The 17,466-nt window shown below is 58.4% G+C and overlaps 2 protein-coding genes, 1 long non-coding RNA gene and 1 other non-coding gene across 8 annotated transcripts; 3 read left to right on the top strand and 1 right to left on the bottom strand.

Moving 5' to 3' along the window:
* The first annotated feature begins 723 nt into the window (after nucleotides 1-723).
* SPATA2L (spermatogenesis associated 2 like) lies at nucleotides 724-5,300 on the top strand. Its single transcript, XM_017513955.2, has 3 exons — nucleotides 724-870; nucleotides 1,243-1,546; nucleotides 3,400-5,300. The coding sequence occupies exons 2-3, from the start codon at nucleotides 1,244-1,246 to the stop codon at nucleotides 4,369-4,371; spliced, it is 1,275 nt and encodes a 424-aa protein (XP_017369444.1). The 5' UTR covers nucleotides 724-870; nucleotide 1,243; the 3' UTR covers nucleotides 4,372-5,300.
* Nucleotides 5,301-5,302: 2 nt separating this feature from the next.
* CDK10 (cyclin dependent kinase 10) lies at nucleotides 5,303-14,699 on the bottom strand. 5 transcript variants are annotated; one of them, XM_017513962.2, is made up of 13 exons: nucleotides 14,533-14,699; nucleotides 12,267-12,339; nucleotides 10,644-10,715; nucleotides 10,080-10,182; nucleotides 9,739-9,820; nucleotides 9,366-9,433; nucleotides 8,293-8,345; nucleotides 8,138-8,207; nucleotides 7,370-7,429; nucleotides 6,785-6,908; nucleotides 6,583-6,704; nucleotides 6,282-6,334; nucleotides 5,303-6,052 (listed from the first exon to the last, which is right to left on the bottom strand). In XM_017513962.2, the coding sequence occupies exons 3-13, from the start codon at nucleotides 10,660-10,662 to the stop codon at nucleotides 5,955-5,957; spliced, it is 852 nt and encodes a 283-aa protein (XP_017369451.1). In that variant the 5' UTR covers nucleotides 10,663-10,715; nucleotides 12,267-12,339; nucleotides 14,533-14,699; the 3' UTR covers nucleotides 5,303-5,954. The 5 variants fall into 5 exon arrangements, with proteins under 5 accessions (XP_017369451.1, XP_017369445.1, XP_017369447.1 ...); XM_017513956.2 differs by having other exon boundaries at nucleotides 5,308-6,052; nucleotides 6,565-6,704; nucleotides 14,495-14,699; XM_017513958.2 differs by having other exon boundaries at nucleotides 5,308-6,052; nucleotides 6,565-6,704.
* Nucleotides 7,484-8,224, top strand: LOC119468852. The gene is made up of 2 exons (XR_005197628.1): nucleotides 7,484-7,707; nucleotides 8,065-8,224. It is a non-coding gene; the product is annotated as an uncharacterized LOC119468852 (long non-coding RNA).
* A 1,156-nt stretch (nucleotides 14,700-15,855) lies between the features above and the next one.
* On the top strand, nucleotides 15,856-15,960 carry LOC119468853. The gene has a single exon (XR_005197629.1). It is a non-coding gene; the product is annotated as a U6 spliceosomal RNA (small nuclear RNA).
* Nucleotides 15,961-17,466: the final 1,506 nt, after the last annotated feature.

Raw genomic sequence — 17,466 nt, 5'->3', positions numbered from 1 at the left:
CTTTAGCACAGAACAGAGGAACCCGAGCGAAAAAAGCGCCCCTGCGACGTCGTGGTCCGCTTTTGGCCTGGATGCATCCGCAGCCCAGGTCAGCTTTTAGCCTAGAGAGGGCGCAGCTTCGCCCTGCCTCAGAGACCCGCCCAGACGCTGCTCTCAAGGGCGGCCGATGACAAGTGCGGGAAGCCGGTAAGCAGAACAGGCAGAAATAGAACCCGAGGTCCCGGCACCCACCTGAGAGGAGGCTGAAAAAGGCTTGTCCTTGCGCCCACCTTCCGCGACGGGCACCGCCCACAAGTGGATAGCCCCGCCCCGTAGGAGAGGCCCGCCCCCGGGCCTGGCCAATCCCCGCAGGTAATGCACGTGGCCCCGCCCAGGGGGAAAGGGCTCTTTCCAGGATCCAGCCAATCCCCGCAGGCAATGCAGGTGGCCCCGCCCCGGAGGGGGACAAGCCGACGCACCTGCTACCCCGCGCCGGGACGCCAGAGGCTTGGTCCCTGTCCCGTAGGGAGGAGCGGCCCAGGCACAACCTTCACGGAACGCCTCCCCTGAGCCCGCAGCCCTCGGCCCTGGGGCGTCGTGAAAGACACGGGTCCCGTGGGGAGACGGGCGACGCGGTGAGAGGAGGCTCGCAGGGCGCCTCGCGCAGGTGCTCGGCCCGGCGGGACACCGCCTCCTTCCGGCTTTCACCAGGCCCCGCCCAGGCGCGGAGGCCCCGCCCCTCTAAATTAGTTGGAGGCGGGGCCTGGCCAAGCCCCGGCCCCGGCGTCAAGGCCGCGGGCCCCGGGCGGAGTCGACTCCCGGCGGAAGCGCACGGCGCACGCGGAGCCCCGAACTGAGCGGTGGCTGCCGGGGACCGCTGGGGACGGACAGGTAGCTCCATCTCCCGCGAGTTCCGCAGCTCCATCTGCCGGGCGAGGGGGCTCTGGTCGGGAGAGGGCTCAGCGGGCGGAAGCGCGTCTCTAGGGAAGGGTGCGGTCGGTAACCGAGGCGCCTCTGGAAGGCCGAGGTCCCCCGGCTGCGGAGGGGGCGGGGGTGCGGGGGCGCTCAGCTGGAGAGGGCCGGATCGCCGGCTGGGCGGGCAGATGGCCCCGGGGGCTCCAGGGTAGGGGGTGCCAAGGATACCCGGGGCGCTCAGCCGGTGGGGGCGGGGTCTCCAGGCTCGGGGGGTCCTGGGGACGCTGGGCGGGGGCTCGGAGAGAGCGGGGGCGCGGCCTGAGGTCCCTGACCCCCCGCGCGCCGCAGGATGGGCAGCAGCTCGCTGTCCGAGGACTACCGCCTGTGCTTGGAGCGCGAGCTGCGACGGGGCCGCGCGGGCGTGTGCGGGGACCCCTCGCTGCGCGCGGTGCTCTGGCAGATCCTGGTGGAAGACTTCGACCTGCACGGGGCGCTGCAGGACGACGCGCTGGCGCTGCTCACCGACGGGCTGTGGGGCCGCGCCGACCTGGCGCCCGCGCTGCGCGGCCTGGCCCGCGCCTTCGAGCTGCTGGAACTGGCCGCTGTGCACCTGTACCTGCTGCCCTGGAGAAAGGAGTTCACCACCATCAAGGTAGGCGCCGGCCCGCGGAAGCGCGCCCCTCGTCCTGGCCTGCGGGTCGTGGGAGACCGCGCCTTTCGGGAGAGAGGGGCTTCCAGCGTCCTTAGTGCCCGGTGGGCGTCTCAAGGCTCAGAGTGCCAAGGGGTCGTGGGCGTGCTGGGGCACCCACTCTGAGGGCTGAGAACATGGGTGGGCGAGGGCAGGCTTGTCCTGCTTGAGAGCGTGCGTCAGTGTCTTCCCTAAGGCAGCCTCGCGGCCCCACCTGCCATGGGAATCTTGGGACCGGGGCACAGGAGGGACTTGAGGTCCCGCGGTCATCCTGATTCCTCCAGGATATGGGCCACTCCCATTTGCAGAGGCTGGGAGGACTGCAGATGGGCGTATCCCTGTAAAGGTGCAGGGCTGGGCACAGACCTGGTGAACTCCTTGGCCTGGGGCCGGCCTGGCCTCTCCAGGTGAGCTCCTGGCGGCAGGAGGGGGCAGGGCCGCCCGCTCTGAGCTAATTCGGAAGAGTAGGAAGCGGATGACGTCACTGCGCACGTGGGCGAGCTACGCCTCCACCGGTTGCCATGGCAGCGGCAATCTCTCCGCGGCTCCCCGGGGACACCTGCTGGTCCGCTGGACTCTCATTCACGAGAGGGAAGGACAGGCCTGCCTTTGAGGCCTCCCAGGCAGGGCGAGAGAACGACCCGGGCTTCAGTGCCTGGCACCCCTGGGTTGGACCTAGTTCTGCCGCCTCCTGGCCGGGAGGCCTTGGCCGTTAGGTCATCTCTCTCAGCCTCTTTCCTCCTCTGAAACAGGGACACAAGACAGTCCAGTTCATGGGACTGCAGGAATGAATGGAAGCCCTGGGCTCAGTGCGGCAGGCACTGGGTGCTGGCACGTGGGCCGCGTCCCGGGTATCTTGGAGTTAGGGAATTTTACATTCAGAAGACGCTGGCAGTGATTGTCCTGACGCCCCTTTAGTTCTTCACCTAACTGTAGGCTAGAAAGCACTCACCATTCTGTTACAGCTGCCAGCCCAGAGCAAGGACAGCCTCTGGAGAGCTCTGAAAACGGACGTTGCCTCCAGGTGGTGGAATACTGCACAGCAGGGCAGCAGGGGAAAAATGAGGGGTGGAGCTTCCGTCCTGATCGGCAAGACTGCAATGGGAAAAAAGTTCAGAACAGTATGTTTAAGAGGCTACCTATTCTAGCTTTGGGTAGAGACCCAGAAAAGGGGTGGGCACCTCATAAGAGGGGCAAACCAAAATCTATATTTGTGGTTGCAAAACAAACACCTGGGCAGGTACATCCAAAACCAATTAGATTAGGCCATCTCCAGGGGTGAAAGAGAGCGGCAGGGAACCAAGACAATGAAATTTCTCAGTATAGGGGCTCTGTTTTGTATTAGTTGTTTTTGCCATTATATTTAAGAAATCTTAGGCTGGGCACAGTGGCTCAGACCTGTAAACCCAGCACTTTGGGCGGCCGAAGCAGGCAGATCACTTGAGGTCGGGAGTTCGAGACCAGCCTGGCCAACAGGGTGAAACCCTGTCTCTACTAAAAATATGAATATTAGCCGTGTTTGGTGGCAGGTGCCTGTAGTCCCAGCTACTGGGGAGGCTGCAGCAGGGGAATTGCTTGAACCTGGGAGGCAGAAGCAGCAGTGAGCTGAGATCGAGCCACTGCACTCCAGCCTGGAAGACAGAGTGATGGCGTCTCAGATAACAACAAAAAAGAAATTCTGATGTTCGGGCCTGACCCAGACTGGCTAACCCTAGTTTCTGGGGTCGGGCCCAAGCATGAGAAGCTGCCAAGGCTTGAGCCGACGATCCTGGACCCACTGTGCTCTGGGGTCCTCTGACCAGGCCGCTCTCTTGCAGACCTTCTCCGGGGGCTACGTGCACGTGCTGAAGGGTGTGCTGTCAGATGACCTCCTCCTCAAGAGCTTCCAGAAGATGGGCTACGTGCGCAGGGACAGCAACCGGCTCATGGTGACTGCCCTACCCCCTGCCTGCCAGCTGGTGCAGGTGGCCCTGGGCTGCTTCGCCCTCCGGCTGGAATGTGAGATCCTGGGTGAGGTGCTGGCCCAGCTGGGCACCAGTGTGTTGCCAGCTGAGGACCTGCTGCAGGCGCGGCGTGCCAGTGGGGATGTGGCCTCCTGTGTGGCCTGGCTGCAGCAGCGGCTGGCCCAGGATGAGGAGCCGCCACCCCTGCCCCCCCGAGGATCCCCTGCTGCTTACAGGCCCCCACTAGACTTATACCGGGACCTGCAGGAGGATGAGGGCTCCGAGGATGCCAGCCTCTATGGGGAGCCATCACCAGGTCCCGACTCGCCCTCGGCGGAGGTGGCCTACAGGCCGCCACTCTGGGAGCAGAGTGCCAAACTGTGGAGCCCTGAGGGCCGGGCCTGGGATCCCCCAGCTGAGGAGCTGTCGCAGGCCAGCACCCCACCCTACGGGGCCTTGGAGGAGGGGCTGGAACCCGAATCCTCCGCCTTCTCCTTCCTCTCCCTGCGCAGTGAGCTGAGTAGGCCTGGAGACCTGGCCACTCCCGAAAGCTCTGCGGGGGCCAGCCCCAGGCGCATTCGGGCCGAGGGCGTACCAGCCTCAGCCTACAGGTCTGTCTCTGAGCCCCCAGGCTACCAGGCACACAGCTGCCTGTCCCCTGGTGCCCTGCCTACCGTCTGCTGCGACACGTGTCGCCAGCTGCATGCTGCACACTGCGCGGCCCTGCCCGCCTGCCGCCCCGGCCACTCCCTGCGCGTGCTGCTTGGCGATGCCCAGCGGTGCTTGTGGCTGCAGCGTGCACACATGGACACCCTGCTCTTCAACAGCCCCGGGGCCCGGCCCTAGGCCAGGTGGGCCCCGGGTCAAGGGCTCTTGGGAGACAGCTCCCGTGGTGCTTCTCTTTCCTGGGGAGGGGTCTGGGCCTCCTACGGCCTGGACCTCTGGTTGCTTTGTCCCTGGGGCTTTGAGGGTCCAGGCCAGCCTCTGCTGGAGGCGGGACTCACCCTGTATATGGAATGCTTGGAAGGCTATAGGTCTCAGCTGGCCAGCAGGCCAGAACCTTTCCACATTTCTCTGTCCTCGGAACTCAGACCCATGTCCACATGTGCTGGGTAGAGGGGTCCAGCCTGTTCTAGCCAGTGCCTGAACCTGTCCCCAGGGCTGGCAGCTCCTGGCCGGCTCCCTGCAGTGCAGGGCTCAGAACTTCAGGGCCCTCCAGGGGTCCCAGGTCTTCTCCACACAGGAGTGTCCTCGAGGGTCTGTTGGTGACACCAAGGCCCCCCCAAGCTCTGCTGGGGCCCATCTGGGGGGCTCTGCTGAGTGTATGGCTGACCTGGCTTTGGGGACACTGGCCCTCCCCTTGGATGTCACATCAGCTGGGCTCACAGAGAGGGAATGACCTCGGCCCAGACATGGAGGTGCCTGAGAGTTGCAGGAATGGGCAGCAGCTGACAGCCAGGCAGGCCCTGAGTGTCACTGCTACTGGGCAGAGGGGCCTTGGAGGTCCGCCTGGTTTTGGTGGGTCCTGTGGTAACAGGACCTTCCCTCCCTTTCCTTGGGTGCAGCCCACAGGCTGGACAGAAGTGGCTCTGCCCTGAATACCCTCTTGGGTCCGGTGAGGGAGGGCCAGGCACATCCACTGCGACAGCCCTCTGGGGTGACCTCCCTGACCCCAAAGCTGAGCCCGCTCTCCTGCCCCTACCCCCAGTCCTCTCCTCCTGGCACACTCAGAAGGCACTGTCGACATCAGAGCACATTAAATGCTGGTGAAACCATGTCTTTTAAGAAAGTTTTTATCCGACCAGAGCCTACCAAACCTCTCAACATCAGCGCTGGGGCCGCTGTGTGAGGAGTGGGATGCACCTGAGCCCCCTTCCCAGGGCTCTCCTGGGGCATCCTCACTTGTGGCCCGCACACCACACCTCGTCCCTCTTGTTCTCATCTGGAGTCCTGGCAGGCCCACCTGGGGTCACCAGAGCTGACCCATGCAGGGGGCAGCTCCTGACGACTGAAAGAGGAGAAGGTGGTCTTCTGGGGTCTGCTCCTCCCAAGCCGGTGTCCACCACGACTCCAAGACACCAGAGGGAACTGCACTGGCCACTCCTCCCAAGAAGCAGGGTCCCATGCTTCCAACACAGTGAGGCTGGAGAGCCGCATGAGACCCCTGCATCTAGGGACGAAGCTACCAGACCCACCCTTCCAGGGTGCACAGGCTGGAAGCCCCTGAAGTGTTGCCCTGCATCCAAGCCTTGTTTCTAGGGCAGCAGTGGGTTCAGGGGAAGACAGTGGGATGGTCACTGGAGGATGGTCCCAGTCAAGGGGACCAGCCAGATCCCAGATGCCTGGTGAGTCTGGATCACAGCACCCTTCACAGACACCGCCGACCTGAAGATCTGGCTGCGGGATGCAGGCATGAGCCAGGCCCGCCGTCAGGGCTTGCAGCGCTTGCTCTGGCCCTCGGAGGTGGCCGGAGCAGCCCGCTTGTTGCGGTGGTGGGGAAAGGTGGGCATGAGCTCCGGCTCACAGGCTGTAGGGAGAAGGGCAGTTCAGGGCTGGCAGGCAGCAGGCCCAGGTCTGAGTCCGGCACTGCCTCCTGACCTGGCCCTGGGCTGTCTGCACCTCCATGTCCCCGTCCTCTTACCCCAGAGAGGGCATGTGCTCAGGGACGGCACCAGGACAGCTCTCCACCACCCACCCCGGGCAAAGGGCTCCCAGCCAAGCCCTCCCAAGCAGGCCTGAGGAAGCCAGACACTCACGCAGGGGCTTCTCCTTGAAGTAGGAGCTCTCCAGGCAGTCCCCAGCGGTCGCCCTGGAGGAAGGCAGCGTGCGTGACTGGACGGTGAATCTGGCTTCCTCACCTCCCACCCGGTGGAGCAGCCCATGATCCAGATTCTCAAAGGCAGGATGGGCGGCCAGAAGCCAATTCGAGTGGGTGTGTGCCTGGGGAGGGCGTCTCTGCGGCAGTGGGCTAGGCTCTGGGAAACTGTCTCCCCAGAATGTGGGTGGTGGGTGTCCCTGGACCCGTGCAGGCATCAGCACCTTTTCTTAGGGTCGTACATGAACAGGAAGTGCAGCAAGCGCAGCCCGGCCTCCGACAGCCATGGGAACTTGTGCTTCAGGTTGTTGTACGGCTGCTTCCGAAGGCTATACTGGCCAACCAGCGGCAGCTTGGAAAAGCCCTACGGGAGGCAGGAGCTGAGGCGCAGAGGGCACGGGCATGGGCACGGGCAGGGGGCTGCGGGGTGCCCAGGACACCCACCGGCCAGATGTTCTCACTTGGCGTCCCTAGCAGCTGCACGATCAAGTCAATCTGGTGGATCTCGGAAGTGCCGGGGAGAAGGGGCTTGTGGGCCAGCAGCTCGGCCAGGATGCAGCCCACGGCCCTGCAGAGAACAGGAGACCTCACTGCGGCCAGACCTCTGCTGACCCCAACAGCACAAGGCAAATGGGACCTCACTGTAGTCAGACCTCTGCTGACCCCAATAGCATGAGGAACAGAGGACCTCACTGCAGTCAGACCTCTGCTGACCCCACCAGTGCAAGGCTGGGTCAAGGGCACTGAGGACAGGCAGCGACCATGGGCTCCCCTCCTGGGCCCTGCAGGCCTCCCAGGCTGACACTGGCAGGGGCAAGCGTCCCTCCTGCGGACCTCGGTGCTCCAGGCCTGGCAACAGCAAGCTAAGTTCTCACACTTCCTCCTGGGTTCCCAGGCTCAGGCCTACCTCCCTGGGAGTGGGAGGCTGGCAAAGACCCTACTGCACTCCTGCTCCTCCCCTGAGGCTGAGCTCAGGGACCAGGTGACCCAGCTCCTGTCCCCGCCCTTCCTGAGGCTGCAGGCACTCACCACATGTCGATGCTGGTGGTCTGCGTGGTGGTTCCCAGCAGCAGCTCAGGGGCTCGGTACCTGCACACAGAAACACCACCTCAGTATGGCCAGCTCTGTCCCCCAGCCCCGGCCTCCACAGGACACGGCCTCCCTGAGAGCCTGCAGGCCTGGAAAGTACTCCAGGTGGGACCACCCTCTGCCCCAAGCCCTGCAATCCAGGTGGCCCACACAGCAACAGCTGCTGGTGGCGAGAGCCATCCCGCGCAGCTATGTCCTGAGAGTCTCCAGGACCATGGCCCTTAGCACACAGCCACACCAGCCACCACCAGCCCATTCTGACGGGGACCACACAGCACGTGGGTCGGGACCTGGGTCTGACCAACCCTGACGTTCAGCCCGTGCTAAGCATGACCCTGTCTGGCCTGCTACAACTGTCCTGGAGGAAGAACCAGAAGCAGGACACAAGCTGCCCACCCTTTAGCCTGTGAAGCAACCTTCCTTCCCACAGACAGATTCACGGCCACGCTGTGTTTCTGGCTACCTCAGGCCAAGGTGTGTCTCACCTGGGCAGGTCCCTTGGTGCCACTATGCCCGGCTCTCACCATTTCCTGGGACAGCCCTGCTGTTTCCTGGGAGGCTGTCCCAGACCCAGCGTTTACAAGTGTGCACAGGCCCTATAGCTTAAGATTCTCAAGGCCCATCTGCCACTTCAGCCTGACATCCCCAAGGAGCGGTCCCCCAGGCATGCCTGGTCCCCAGGGGCCACCATGCTTTCAAGGAACTCACCAGAGAGTGACCACCTTGGGGGTCATCGGCTTTACTGGGATGCCATAGGCCCGGGCCAGGCCAAAATCCGCTACAGCAGAAAGAGGAGTGAGTGTCGTCGAGCAAGGACTGACGAGCTGCCACGTGGGGACGGGGCTTGCAAGAGCTGCACCCACCTGTCTTCACGCAGCCCTTGTCAGTCATGAGCAAGTTGGAGACCTTCAGGTCCCTGTGATGGAAAGACAGTGGCGGTGGTTCCCGGACAGCCAGGGCCACCTGGGGGATCAGATCTTCCCCACGGCACCAATGCCCACATACTTCCTGCACACTTCCTCATGCTTCAGCTTTTTAGTATCTTTATTTATTTTTTCATTAACTCACACATGCTCTTAATGTTTGGGCCTTTTAAGAATGGGAGCGGGCAATGCACAGGGGCTCATGCCTGTAATCCCCACACTTGGGAAGGCTGAGGCAGGCGGATCACAAGGTCAAGAGATTGAGACCATCCTGGCCCTCATGTGAAATCCCATCTTTATTAAAAATAAAGACAGCTATAGTCCCAGCTACGTGGGAGTCTGAGGAAGGAGAATCACTTGAACCCAGGAGGCACATGTTGCAGTGAGCCAAGATCATGCCACTGGGCTCCAGCCTGGTGACAGAGTGAGGCTCTGTCTCAAAACAAAAAGATTGGGCATGGTGGCTCACACCTGTAATCCCAGCATTTTGGAAGGCTGAGGTGGGCGGATTATGAGGTCAGGAGTCTGAGACCAGCCTGACCAGCACGGTGAAACCCTATCTCTACTAAAAAAACTACAAAAAATTAGCTGGGCATGGTAGCATGTACCTGTAATCCCAGCTAATTGGGAGGCTGAGGCAGAAGAATTGTTTGAACTTGGGAGGTGGGGGTTGCGGCGAGACAAGATGGCACCACTGAACTCCAGCCTGGTGACAAAGCAAGACTCTGTATCAAAAAAAAAATGAGGAGTGCATGGCCAGGGAAGTTGGCTCCCACTTGTAATCTCAGTACTTTGGGAGGCCAAGGTGGGTGGATCGCTTGAGCCCAGGAGTTTGAGAGCAGCCTGGGCAACACAGAGAGACTCCATGTCTATTTTAGAAAAAATACCAGTGGAGTGCAAGCAGTGGGCAAGCTGTGACAGCTGGGAACCCCGAGATCATCTAACTTTGCTCAGGAGGCAGCAGTCAGGCCTCAAAGGAAGTGGTGCTTCCACCTCTGCCTGGCTCCACCCACCTGTGGATGATGAAGTTCCTGTGCAGGTACTGGAGGCCCCGGAGCACCTGCAGCACGATGCACTTGACCTGTGCAGAGGGTCAGAGGTCAGAGGTACCAGTCAGGGTCAACCTGCAGGGGAGCCATCACCACAACAGCCCGGGAAACCAGCACCCTTACAAGGCTCTCAGCCCGGGGCTGCCCACTCCCGGCAATTGCCCCCCCAACAGGATTTCCCCTCATGGAATTTCAGCTCGTTGAAACACTGGAGGCAGAAGCAGAAGCAGCAGCAGCAGCGCTCTACCAGTCCCCAGGTGGCCCTATGTGTTACGAATGTGCACCACAAGGGCCCATGAGGCCCATCCCCCCATCCTGAGCCCCCTCTGCCACGCACCTGGGCCTCCGAGAAGGGTGTTGGCATATTCTCCAGGAGGCTGGCCAGGTCCTGCTCACAGTAACCCATCACCAGGAAGATGCTGGAAGAAACAGAAGATGCATGCCACCCTTCTGCCTTCTCCCACGGGGTCAAAGTGGACCTCCCCTTCTGCAGGACGGAACATAGGCAGGACAACCTGTGTCCCCCTCAGACAATGGGGGCCAAGCCAGGCGGTGAGGTGGGGTCACCTCTTGTCTGACAACTTCATGCCCAGTGACGCTCAGTCTTCACTCTGTGCAATGCCTCTAGCCCAACACACATGCTCCCTGGGGCCCGACGCAGACCAGGAGACCGCGCACCTCTCCAGGTGGTTCCCCACAACCACCTCCTTCAGCTCCACGATGTTCGGGTGGCGCAGGCGGAGCAGCAGTGTGATCTCCCGCAGGCTGCTGATGGGGATGCCTGGAGAGGGAGGCGGCCTCAGTGAGCCCCACCCAGTGACCACAGGGTAGGGGGCACCTGATACCAGGTGCTAAAGTTGTCCCCACTTCAGGGAGAATCAGGGCGACCCCAGTAAGCACTTTTAACTCTTCCTTGACCAAATACAAAGTGGCACCTCTCTAACCACTGTGGACATTCATCTGGGGACAGGGCAGGTGCTGGGGGTAGAGGGGCCAGCAAAGCTGAGCCTGCAGGGAGGTGGGCTCACCGGACAGGAGGGAGAAGAGGGGATACAGACCACAAAGCCCCCCTGGCAGAGATCTGGGGCCGAGTGCGGACCTGAGAGGTGACACGCTGGGCCACAGCAGAACCCTCCCAGAGGCTGGCCCCTCCAGTCATGGTGCAGTTGCACTCAGGAGGGTTCAGGTAACTCACGCCTTCCCACCTCCTCCCCGTGAGGTCCCAGCACCCCGTCTGCTCACCATCCTTCTCCTTGTCCATCCGCACCTTCTTCAGCGCAACAATCTCATCTGTCTGGGTGTCCCGGGCCCGATCTGCAGTGGAAACGCATCTATGATGACGTCCCGTCGGTACCCTCGTGGGCTCCCTAGCCGCACAGGAGCCTCTCCCTCAGCCGCAGGGGTGCCCTTTCTTTCCTCTGACAACCTCATGCCAGAGACACTCAATTCTCACTCTGTGCAACAGCTCTAGCCCAAGACACATGCTCCCTGGGGGATTTCTTCATTTGACCTGGGGGAGGGGGGGTGCCCTGTTCTGTGCAGGACCTGGCTCCAGCCACTCAGTTCTGTGGCTCCAGGCTCTCCGTGTCCTCCTTCTCAGCACACAGACCACTGCTGTGTGCTCTCTTGTAATCTCCTAAAAGCAAATAAGGTATTACGTGTAGAAAAAAGTCAACCTTATTTTGTGTGAAGATAACGCTACAATTTCATAGCCATTGTAAGCGTCAGTTGTGTGGTGTGGTTTTTTCTCTTCTTTTTTTTTTTTTTAATTTAAGACGGGGTTTCACCATGTTGGTCAGGCTGGTCTTGCACTCCCGACCTCAGGTGATCCACCCATCTTGGCTTCCAAAGTGCTTGGATTACAAGCATGAGCCACCACGCCCAGCCTCTCTTTTTTCTTTTTTTTTTTTTGAGACAGAGCCTCACTCTGTCACCAGGGTGGAGTGCAATGGCGTGATCTCAGCTCACTGCAACCTCCGCCTCCTGGGTTCAAGCAATTCTCTTGCCTCAGCCTCCTGAGTGGCTGGGATTACAGACACATGCCACCACGCCCGGCTAATTTTATATTTTAGCAGAGATAGGGTTTCACTACGTTTGCCAGGATGGCTCGATGTCTTGACCTCATGATCCACCCGCCTCGGCGTCCCAAAGTGCTGGGATTACAGGTGTGAGCCACTGTTTTTTCTTTTTGAGACAGGGCCTCACTCTGTTACTATGGCTAGAGTGCAGTGGCATGATGGCAGCTCACTGCAGCCTCCAACTCCTGCGCTTGGCCGGGTCAGTGGCTCACACCTGTAATCCCAGTGTTTGGGAGGCTGAGGCAGGAGGATCATTTGAGCCCAGGACTTCAAGACCAACCCAGTCAATATAAGGAAATCCCATTGAAAAATAAGCTGGTGTGGTGGTGCACGCTTGTGGTCCCAGCTACTCAGGAGGCTGAGGCGAGAAGATCGCTAGAGCCTGGGAGGTCGAGGCTGCAGTGAGGTATGATTACGTCACTGGACTCCAGCCTGGGCGCTAGGGCAAGACCCATCTCGCAAAAAACACCTGGGCTCAGGGGACTCCTCGAGAGTGGCTGAGGTTATTGACATGAGTACTGTGTCCACCTCCAGATACTTTTGGAAAGTTCTGCATTTTATTTCTCTAATGGTTCACCCTACTCTGCAGTGACACACACTGGATTATGGGTATTAGCAACCTGATGCTTACATTTATCCAGAAATGGAACAACGCTTGCAATAATCACACCAGGAATTAAACTTCCTTAACAAGTTTCTGCCCTGGTTCAGAGCACAGGGTATGAATCCCTTCCAGCCCCAACGCTCTCGTCCCACATTGTCACAGCCACCAGCCTTGGCCACTCACACACGATGCCGTAGGTGCCCTCTCCAATCCGGTTCAGCTTCTCAAACTCCTTCACACTCCGGCATCGCCCCAGCTGAAAGAAAGGGGTGTTGCGAGTGTGGAAATTTGACAGCTGATCAAACAACTTAGGATGGGTATTTCAAAGGTAATTTGTAGCAGGCAGCCCGCCCAGGTCTTGCTCACCAAACAGAAAGGCAACTACATGCTTGGGCTTTTTTTTAAACTTTTTTTCTTTTTTTGAGATGGAGTCTCGCTCTGTCACCCACGCTGGAGTGCAGTGGCACAATCTTGGTTCACTGCAACCTCTGCCTTCTGGGTTCAAGTGATTTTCCTGCCTCAGCCTCCTGAGTAGCTGGGACTACAGGCGTGTGCCACTACTCTGATTAATTTTGTATTTTTAGTAGAGATGGGGTTTCACCATGTTGGCCAGGCTGGTCTCAAGCTCCTGACCTCGGCCTCCCAAAGTGTGGGGATTACAGGTGTGAGCCACTGTGCCCAGCCTCTTGGGCTTTCCTGATGAGAAGAGGTGGTGACGATACTGGGCCAACACTTTGAAAGAAATATCAGAGGCAGCCACTCAACTACTCCCTTTCAATCCCACATGCAAAAATACATCTGTGGCAGGGCTGCTATCCCAGCATCCGTATGTCACTACTTCCTTGAAGTTATAAAACACTACCCTGTGGCAGCTGGCCTCGGGATGTGAGCTGAAGGGACCGTGTGACTTCCAGATGAAAGGAAACTGGAACCACCCACTTCTCCTCCCCTCAGCCACAGGAAGACAGATGGAACCAGAATGCCTGGCCCACTTGTGCAGAACAACTGCTTCTCTCCAGAATGTTAGAGGAGGGTGAGAAAAAGCACCCTCTTACCTGAGCCAGTGTACTTTGGGGTCTGTGTTGTAGCAGAGTCTGCACTCTTCCCCGTAAGACGTCCATGTGGCAAGGTTGGAATTCTAACAGCCCCTACTTTCTGGCTTCCTTCTCTTAACCCTACCCTTGCTCTCAAACCTGGGCTCAAGCAGTCCTCCCACCTCGGCATCCCAGACTGCTGAGGCTACGGGTGTGAGCCACTGGCCGGCGCTGTCCTCAGTCTTATTACTTCCTGACACCTGGGGGCCAAGTCACAATCATCTAGCCTGCCACTCTTCCACAGTGTCACCTCAACCTCCCTTTCCGGCCTTAATCCCCCTCTCACATCCTCTCGGCGTGTGCTCTTTGTGCCACCCTTATTTCTGGGTGTCCAAATTCTAGCCACACTTCCTAACCCCAAAGAAATGCCATGCCACGCTGGACGCAGTGGCTCATGCCTGTTATACTTTGGGAGGCCTAGGCGGGAAGATCACTTGAGCCCAGGAGGCCGACGACGAACTGAACCGGGATCACTCCACTGTATTCTAGCCTGGGCAACAGAGCAAGACCGTATCTGGAAAAAAACAAAAAAAAGAAATGCCAACTCACTGCTTCACCCCAGCGTCCAGCACAGAGCTCTCAACTCGGGGAGCGCTTGCTGCACGTCTGAAAAAGGTACCAGGAGCAGCCAAGGCCTGTGTAGCTCGTGCTGTCATCCAGCCACGATCTGCTAACGATTCTTACTGGACACATGGCCTCTCAGCATCAGGCAGCAGTTAAACCACCCACCCAGCGGCCAAACTTCAAGCCCCTGCGCCCCCGCCAGCCGCGCACCTCGGCAGCATCGCCCCACGCCCCGAGGCTCTCTCCTCTCTGCATAGGGAGGCACAGACACCTCGTCACTGGCTGCGAACCAGGACTAGCGTGAAGCCACCAGGCAGCGCTGGCGCCCGCTCGATGCAGCCCAGGCCCAGCGGGAGCCTCGAAGCTCCAACTCGCCGCGCGAGTCAATTCTGCCGCTACGCGTGCGGCTCGCGGCTCGGCCTGCAAAGCCCAGCCAGCACGCAGAGCTCAGCGGCGCCCGAGCTGGATCCCGGAGCCTGCTCTTCCCAGGGCGCGGGCCCGTCCGTCCGTGGCGCTAGGCGCCCCTGAGCCCGCCCGGCCCCCGGAGACCCCCAAGGCTCAGCTAACGGGGTCCCGTGGTCCCGAGCTCCCGCCCCCGCGCCGGCTTCAGCCCCAGCCGCGGGGAAACTGGGAATGTCGTTCCCGCCCGTGCCGGAAGCCTCCGCGCAGCAACGCGACACGACAGTCCCCGCGCCCGGCCGGGCACTACCGCGAGCGAGGCGGGTAGAGTTGCCCGGATGGCACCCCGCGCACCCTGTGTTCTGGAGGCACCGTGAAGAAGCCCTCCTTACGAATACACTTCAGACGGATGTGCTCCGACTCCGAGTCAGGCTCCGCCATGCTGAGCGCCGGCCCCGCCTGCCGTGCGCGCAGGCGCAGACGCGGACAGCCACGCAGCGCAGGCGCAAAAGCTCTTTACCGGGCCTCCCCTCCTTGGCAACGGTTACCAAGAGACGCTCCCGCGGGTCAGTCTTAGGCGCTCAGCTCCGGGGACCTGCTCGGATTGCTGCGGTTCGGGCCTTATTTTATGATGAAGCCCGGGCACCTGACCAGGCTGCGCCAGAGTGGGAGGTCATGGCGATTATCCAGGTGAAGGTCTTCCAGGTTAGGGGGTCCTCCAGGTGACAGGGTCCCCCAAGTGGGAGACCTTCAGGTGGGGAGGTTCTCCAGTTTTTTTTTTGGCGGGGGTCCTTCAGATGAGAAGGTCTCCAGGTGAAGATTCTCTAGGTGGGAGGATCCTCTAGGTGGGGGGGCCTGTCCCTCAGGTGAGGGGTCCTTCCGGTGGGGAGGTTCTACAGGTAGGGGGGTCCTTCAGGTGAAGGTTGTCCAGGTGAGAGGATCCTCCAGGTGGGAGGGGGTCCCCAAGGTGAGGGGGGTCCTCCAGGTGAGTGCATCCTCCAGGTGAGAGGTGAAGGTGAAGGTCCTCCAGGTGAGGGTTAGGTCACTTGGTCCCTGGTGAGGGATGTGGGCTTCTGCAGGCATTGGGTGCCTCCTCTGTTCTGAGGACATGGGGGCTTCAGGAAACTGAAGGAAACAAGTGCTGATATCCATGCTGTCAAGCTCTGTGACAGAAGTAAGCAGGAGCAAGAGAAAGACAGGAGAGGAGCTCTGTGAGGGGGTGTCATTCAAGCTTAGCTTCTGGGTGGGAAGAGACAGCTATGTCAGCAGTCTCTGACATGCAGCAAAAGCAGATACCTCCCCTCACTCATGGAAGACCTGACCCCAGGCTGACAGAAGCCGCTCTCACAGGCACCTGCCTCTCCAGTTTCTCTCACAGCCCAACCCTGGAAGGTGGAAGAAAAGTCGACGTGGAATGTTTAGGAAACACTGTTGATGCCTAGGTCCAGGGTCAGGGACAGGCAGCACGTCCTCTAATCTGGCTCCACTGTTGAAATTCAGTTGAGCTAGCAGGGCTCAAACCATTGCCCATAGCCAAATCTACTCCACTCAGATGGAGGTTTTGATCAGCATGTAGAAAATGAGGGAGTTGAGGCCAGGCTCACACCTGTAATCCCAGCACTTTAGGAGGCTGAGGCAGGAGGATTGCTTGAGGCCAGAAGTTCGAGACCAGACTGGACAACAGAGCGAGACCCTGTCTCTATAAAAAAAATAATGCTCACTTTGGCAGGACATACACTAACATGGGAACAATGCAGAGAAGATTAGCTTGGCCTCTGCACGAGGATGACACACAAATTTGTGAAACATTCTATATAATTTTTAAAAATAAGAAAAAAAGGAAGATGGGGAGTTGAGTCCAATGTCTCTTCCCCACTGCACAACCCTATTGCATTGGCCCCTAGAGAAAATAAAATGCCTCCCCTTCTGAGTTCTGATATTTCATTTACATCCTGGAGCCTTTAGGAGATATTTAAATTACACCTGTGTCCAGGAATTTGAGACCAGCCTGACTAACATGGGGAAACTCCGTCTGTACTAAAAAATACAAAATTTAGCCAGGCCTGTTTGCAGGTGCCTAAATCTTAGCTACTGTGGAAGCTGAAGCAGAAGAATCGCTTGAACCAGGGAGGCAGAGGTTGCAGTGAGCTAAGATTGTGCCATTGCACTCCAGTCTGGGTGACACAGCAAGACTCCATCTCAAAAAAAAATAATTCTCAGCAGGCATGGTGGCTCACGCCTGTAATCCCAGCACTTTGGGAAGCCAAGGTGGGTGGATCATCTGAGGTCAGGAGTTTGTGACCAACCTGACCATCATGGTAAAACTCCATCTCTATTAAAAATACAAAAATCGGCCAGGTGTGCTGGATCATGCCTGTAATCCAAGCACTTTGGAGGCCAAGGCGGGTGGATCACCTGAGGTCAGGAGTTCAAGACCAGCCTGACCAACATGGTGAAACCCCGTCTTTATTAAAAAAAAAAAAAAAAAAAATATATATATATATATATATATATATATATAAACAAAAATCAGCCTGGCATGGTAGTGTGCATCTATAATCCCAGCTACTTGGGAGTCTGAGCCAGGAGAATCACTTGAACCCGGGAAGTGGAGGTTGCAGTGAGCTGAGATCACACCACTTCACTCCAGCCTGGGCAACAACAGCGTTAACTATTCCCAAAAAAAAAAAAAAAAAAATCATCTTTTTTACAAACTATCACAACTTACATAAACCATTTATGATATACTGGGACTTCCTGTTTTAATCATGACCATCCCTCTTTTCAAAATAACTAGCCATTTTAGGACAAAAATTTACCATACAATATTCTTTCTCATATCAATTTATTTTCCTTTTAACTGTTCCTACTAAAAATACCTCCTTATAACTATCTTTACATCTCTATTTTTTAAAAGACAAGGTCTCACTATGTTGCCCAGGTTGGTCTCAAACTCCTGTGCTGAAGCAATCCACCCAGGTCAGCCTACCAAAGTGCTAGGATTACAGGCATGTGTCACCATCCATCCCAGGCTAACTTTTCTATTTTTAGTAGAGACAGGGTTTCATCATCTTGGCCAGACTGGTATGGAACTACTGACTCCAAGTGATTCACCTGTGTCAGCCTCCCAAAGTGCTGGGATTATAGGTGTGAGCCATTGTGCCTGGCCTATTTCCTTTTAATAAAAACTTTATTAGAAAAATCTTTTCCTGAAATTTATATTTTTTGAGACAGAATCTTGCTCTGTTGCCCAGGCTGGAATGCAGTGGCACAATCTTGGCTCACTGCAACCTCTGCTACCAGGATCAAGTGATTCTCCTGCCCTA

Source organism: Cebus imitator, unplaced genomic scaffold (genome assembly GCF_001604975.1).
Source record: "Cebus imitator isolate Cc_AM_T3 unplaced genomic scaffold, Cebus_imitator-1.0 Scaffold509, whole genome shotgun sequence".
NCBI lineage: Eukaryota > Metazoa > Chordata > Mammalia > Primates > Cebidae > Cebus > Cebus imitator.
Note: the sequence above shows the minus strand (reverse complement) of the source record. Positions and strands in the feature narration are given on the sequence as shown.

Coding starts and splice junctions, on each gene's coding strand:
- SPATA2L (XM_017513955.2), top strand. CDS start 1,244: ATGGGCAGCAGCTCGCTGTCCGAGGACTACCGCCTGTGCTTGGAGCGC. Junction 1,547..3,399: donor AGGAGTTCACCACCATCAAG/GTAGGCGCCGGC, acceptor GCTCTCTTGCAG/ACCTTCTCCGGGGGCTACGT.
- CDK10 (XM_017513956.2), bottom strand. CDS start 14,581: ATGGCGGAGCCTGACTCGGAGTCGGAGCACATCCGTCTGAAGTGTATT. Junction 9,821..10,079: donor GTGGGGAACCACCTGGAGAG/GTGCGCGGTCTC, acceptor TGTTTCTTCCAG/CATCTTCCTGGTGATGGGTT. Junction 6,909..7,369: donor ACCACCAGCATCGACATGTG/GTGAGTGCCTGC, acceptor TGTTCTCTGCAG/GGCCGTGGGCTGCATCCTGG.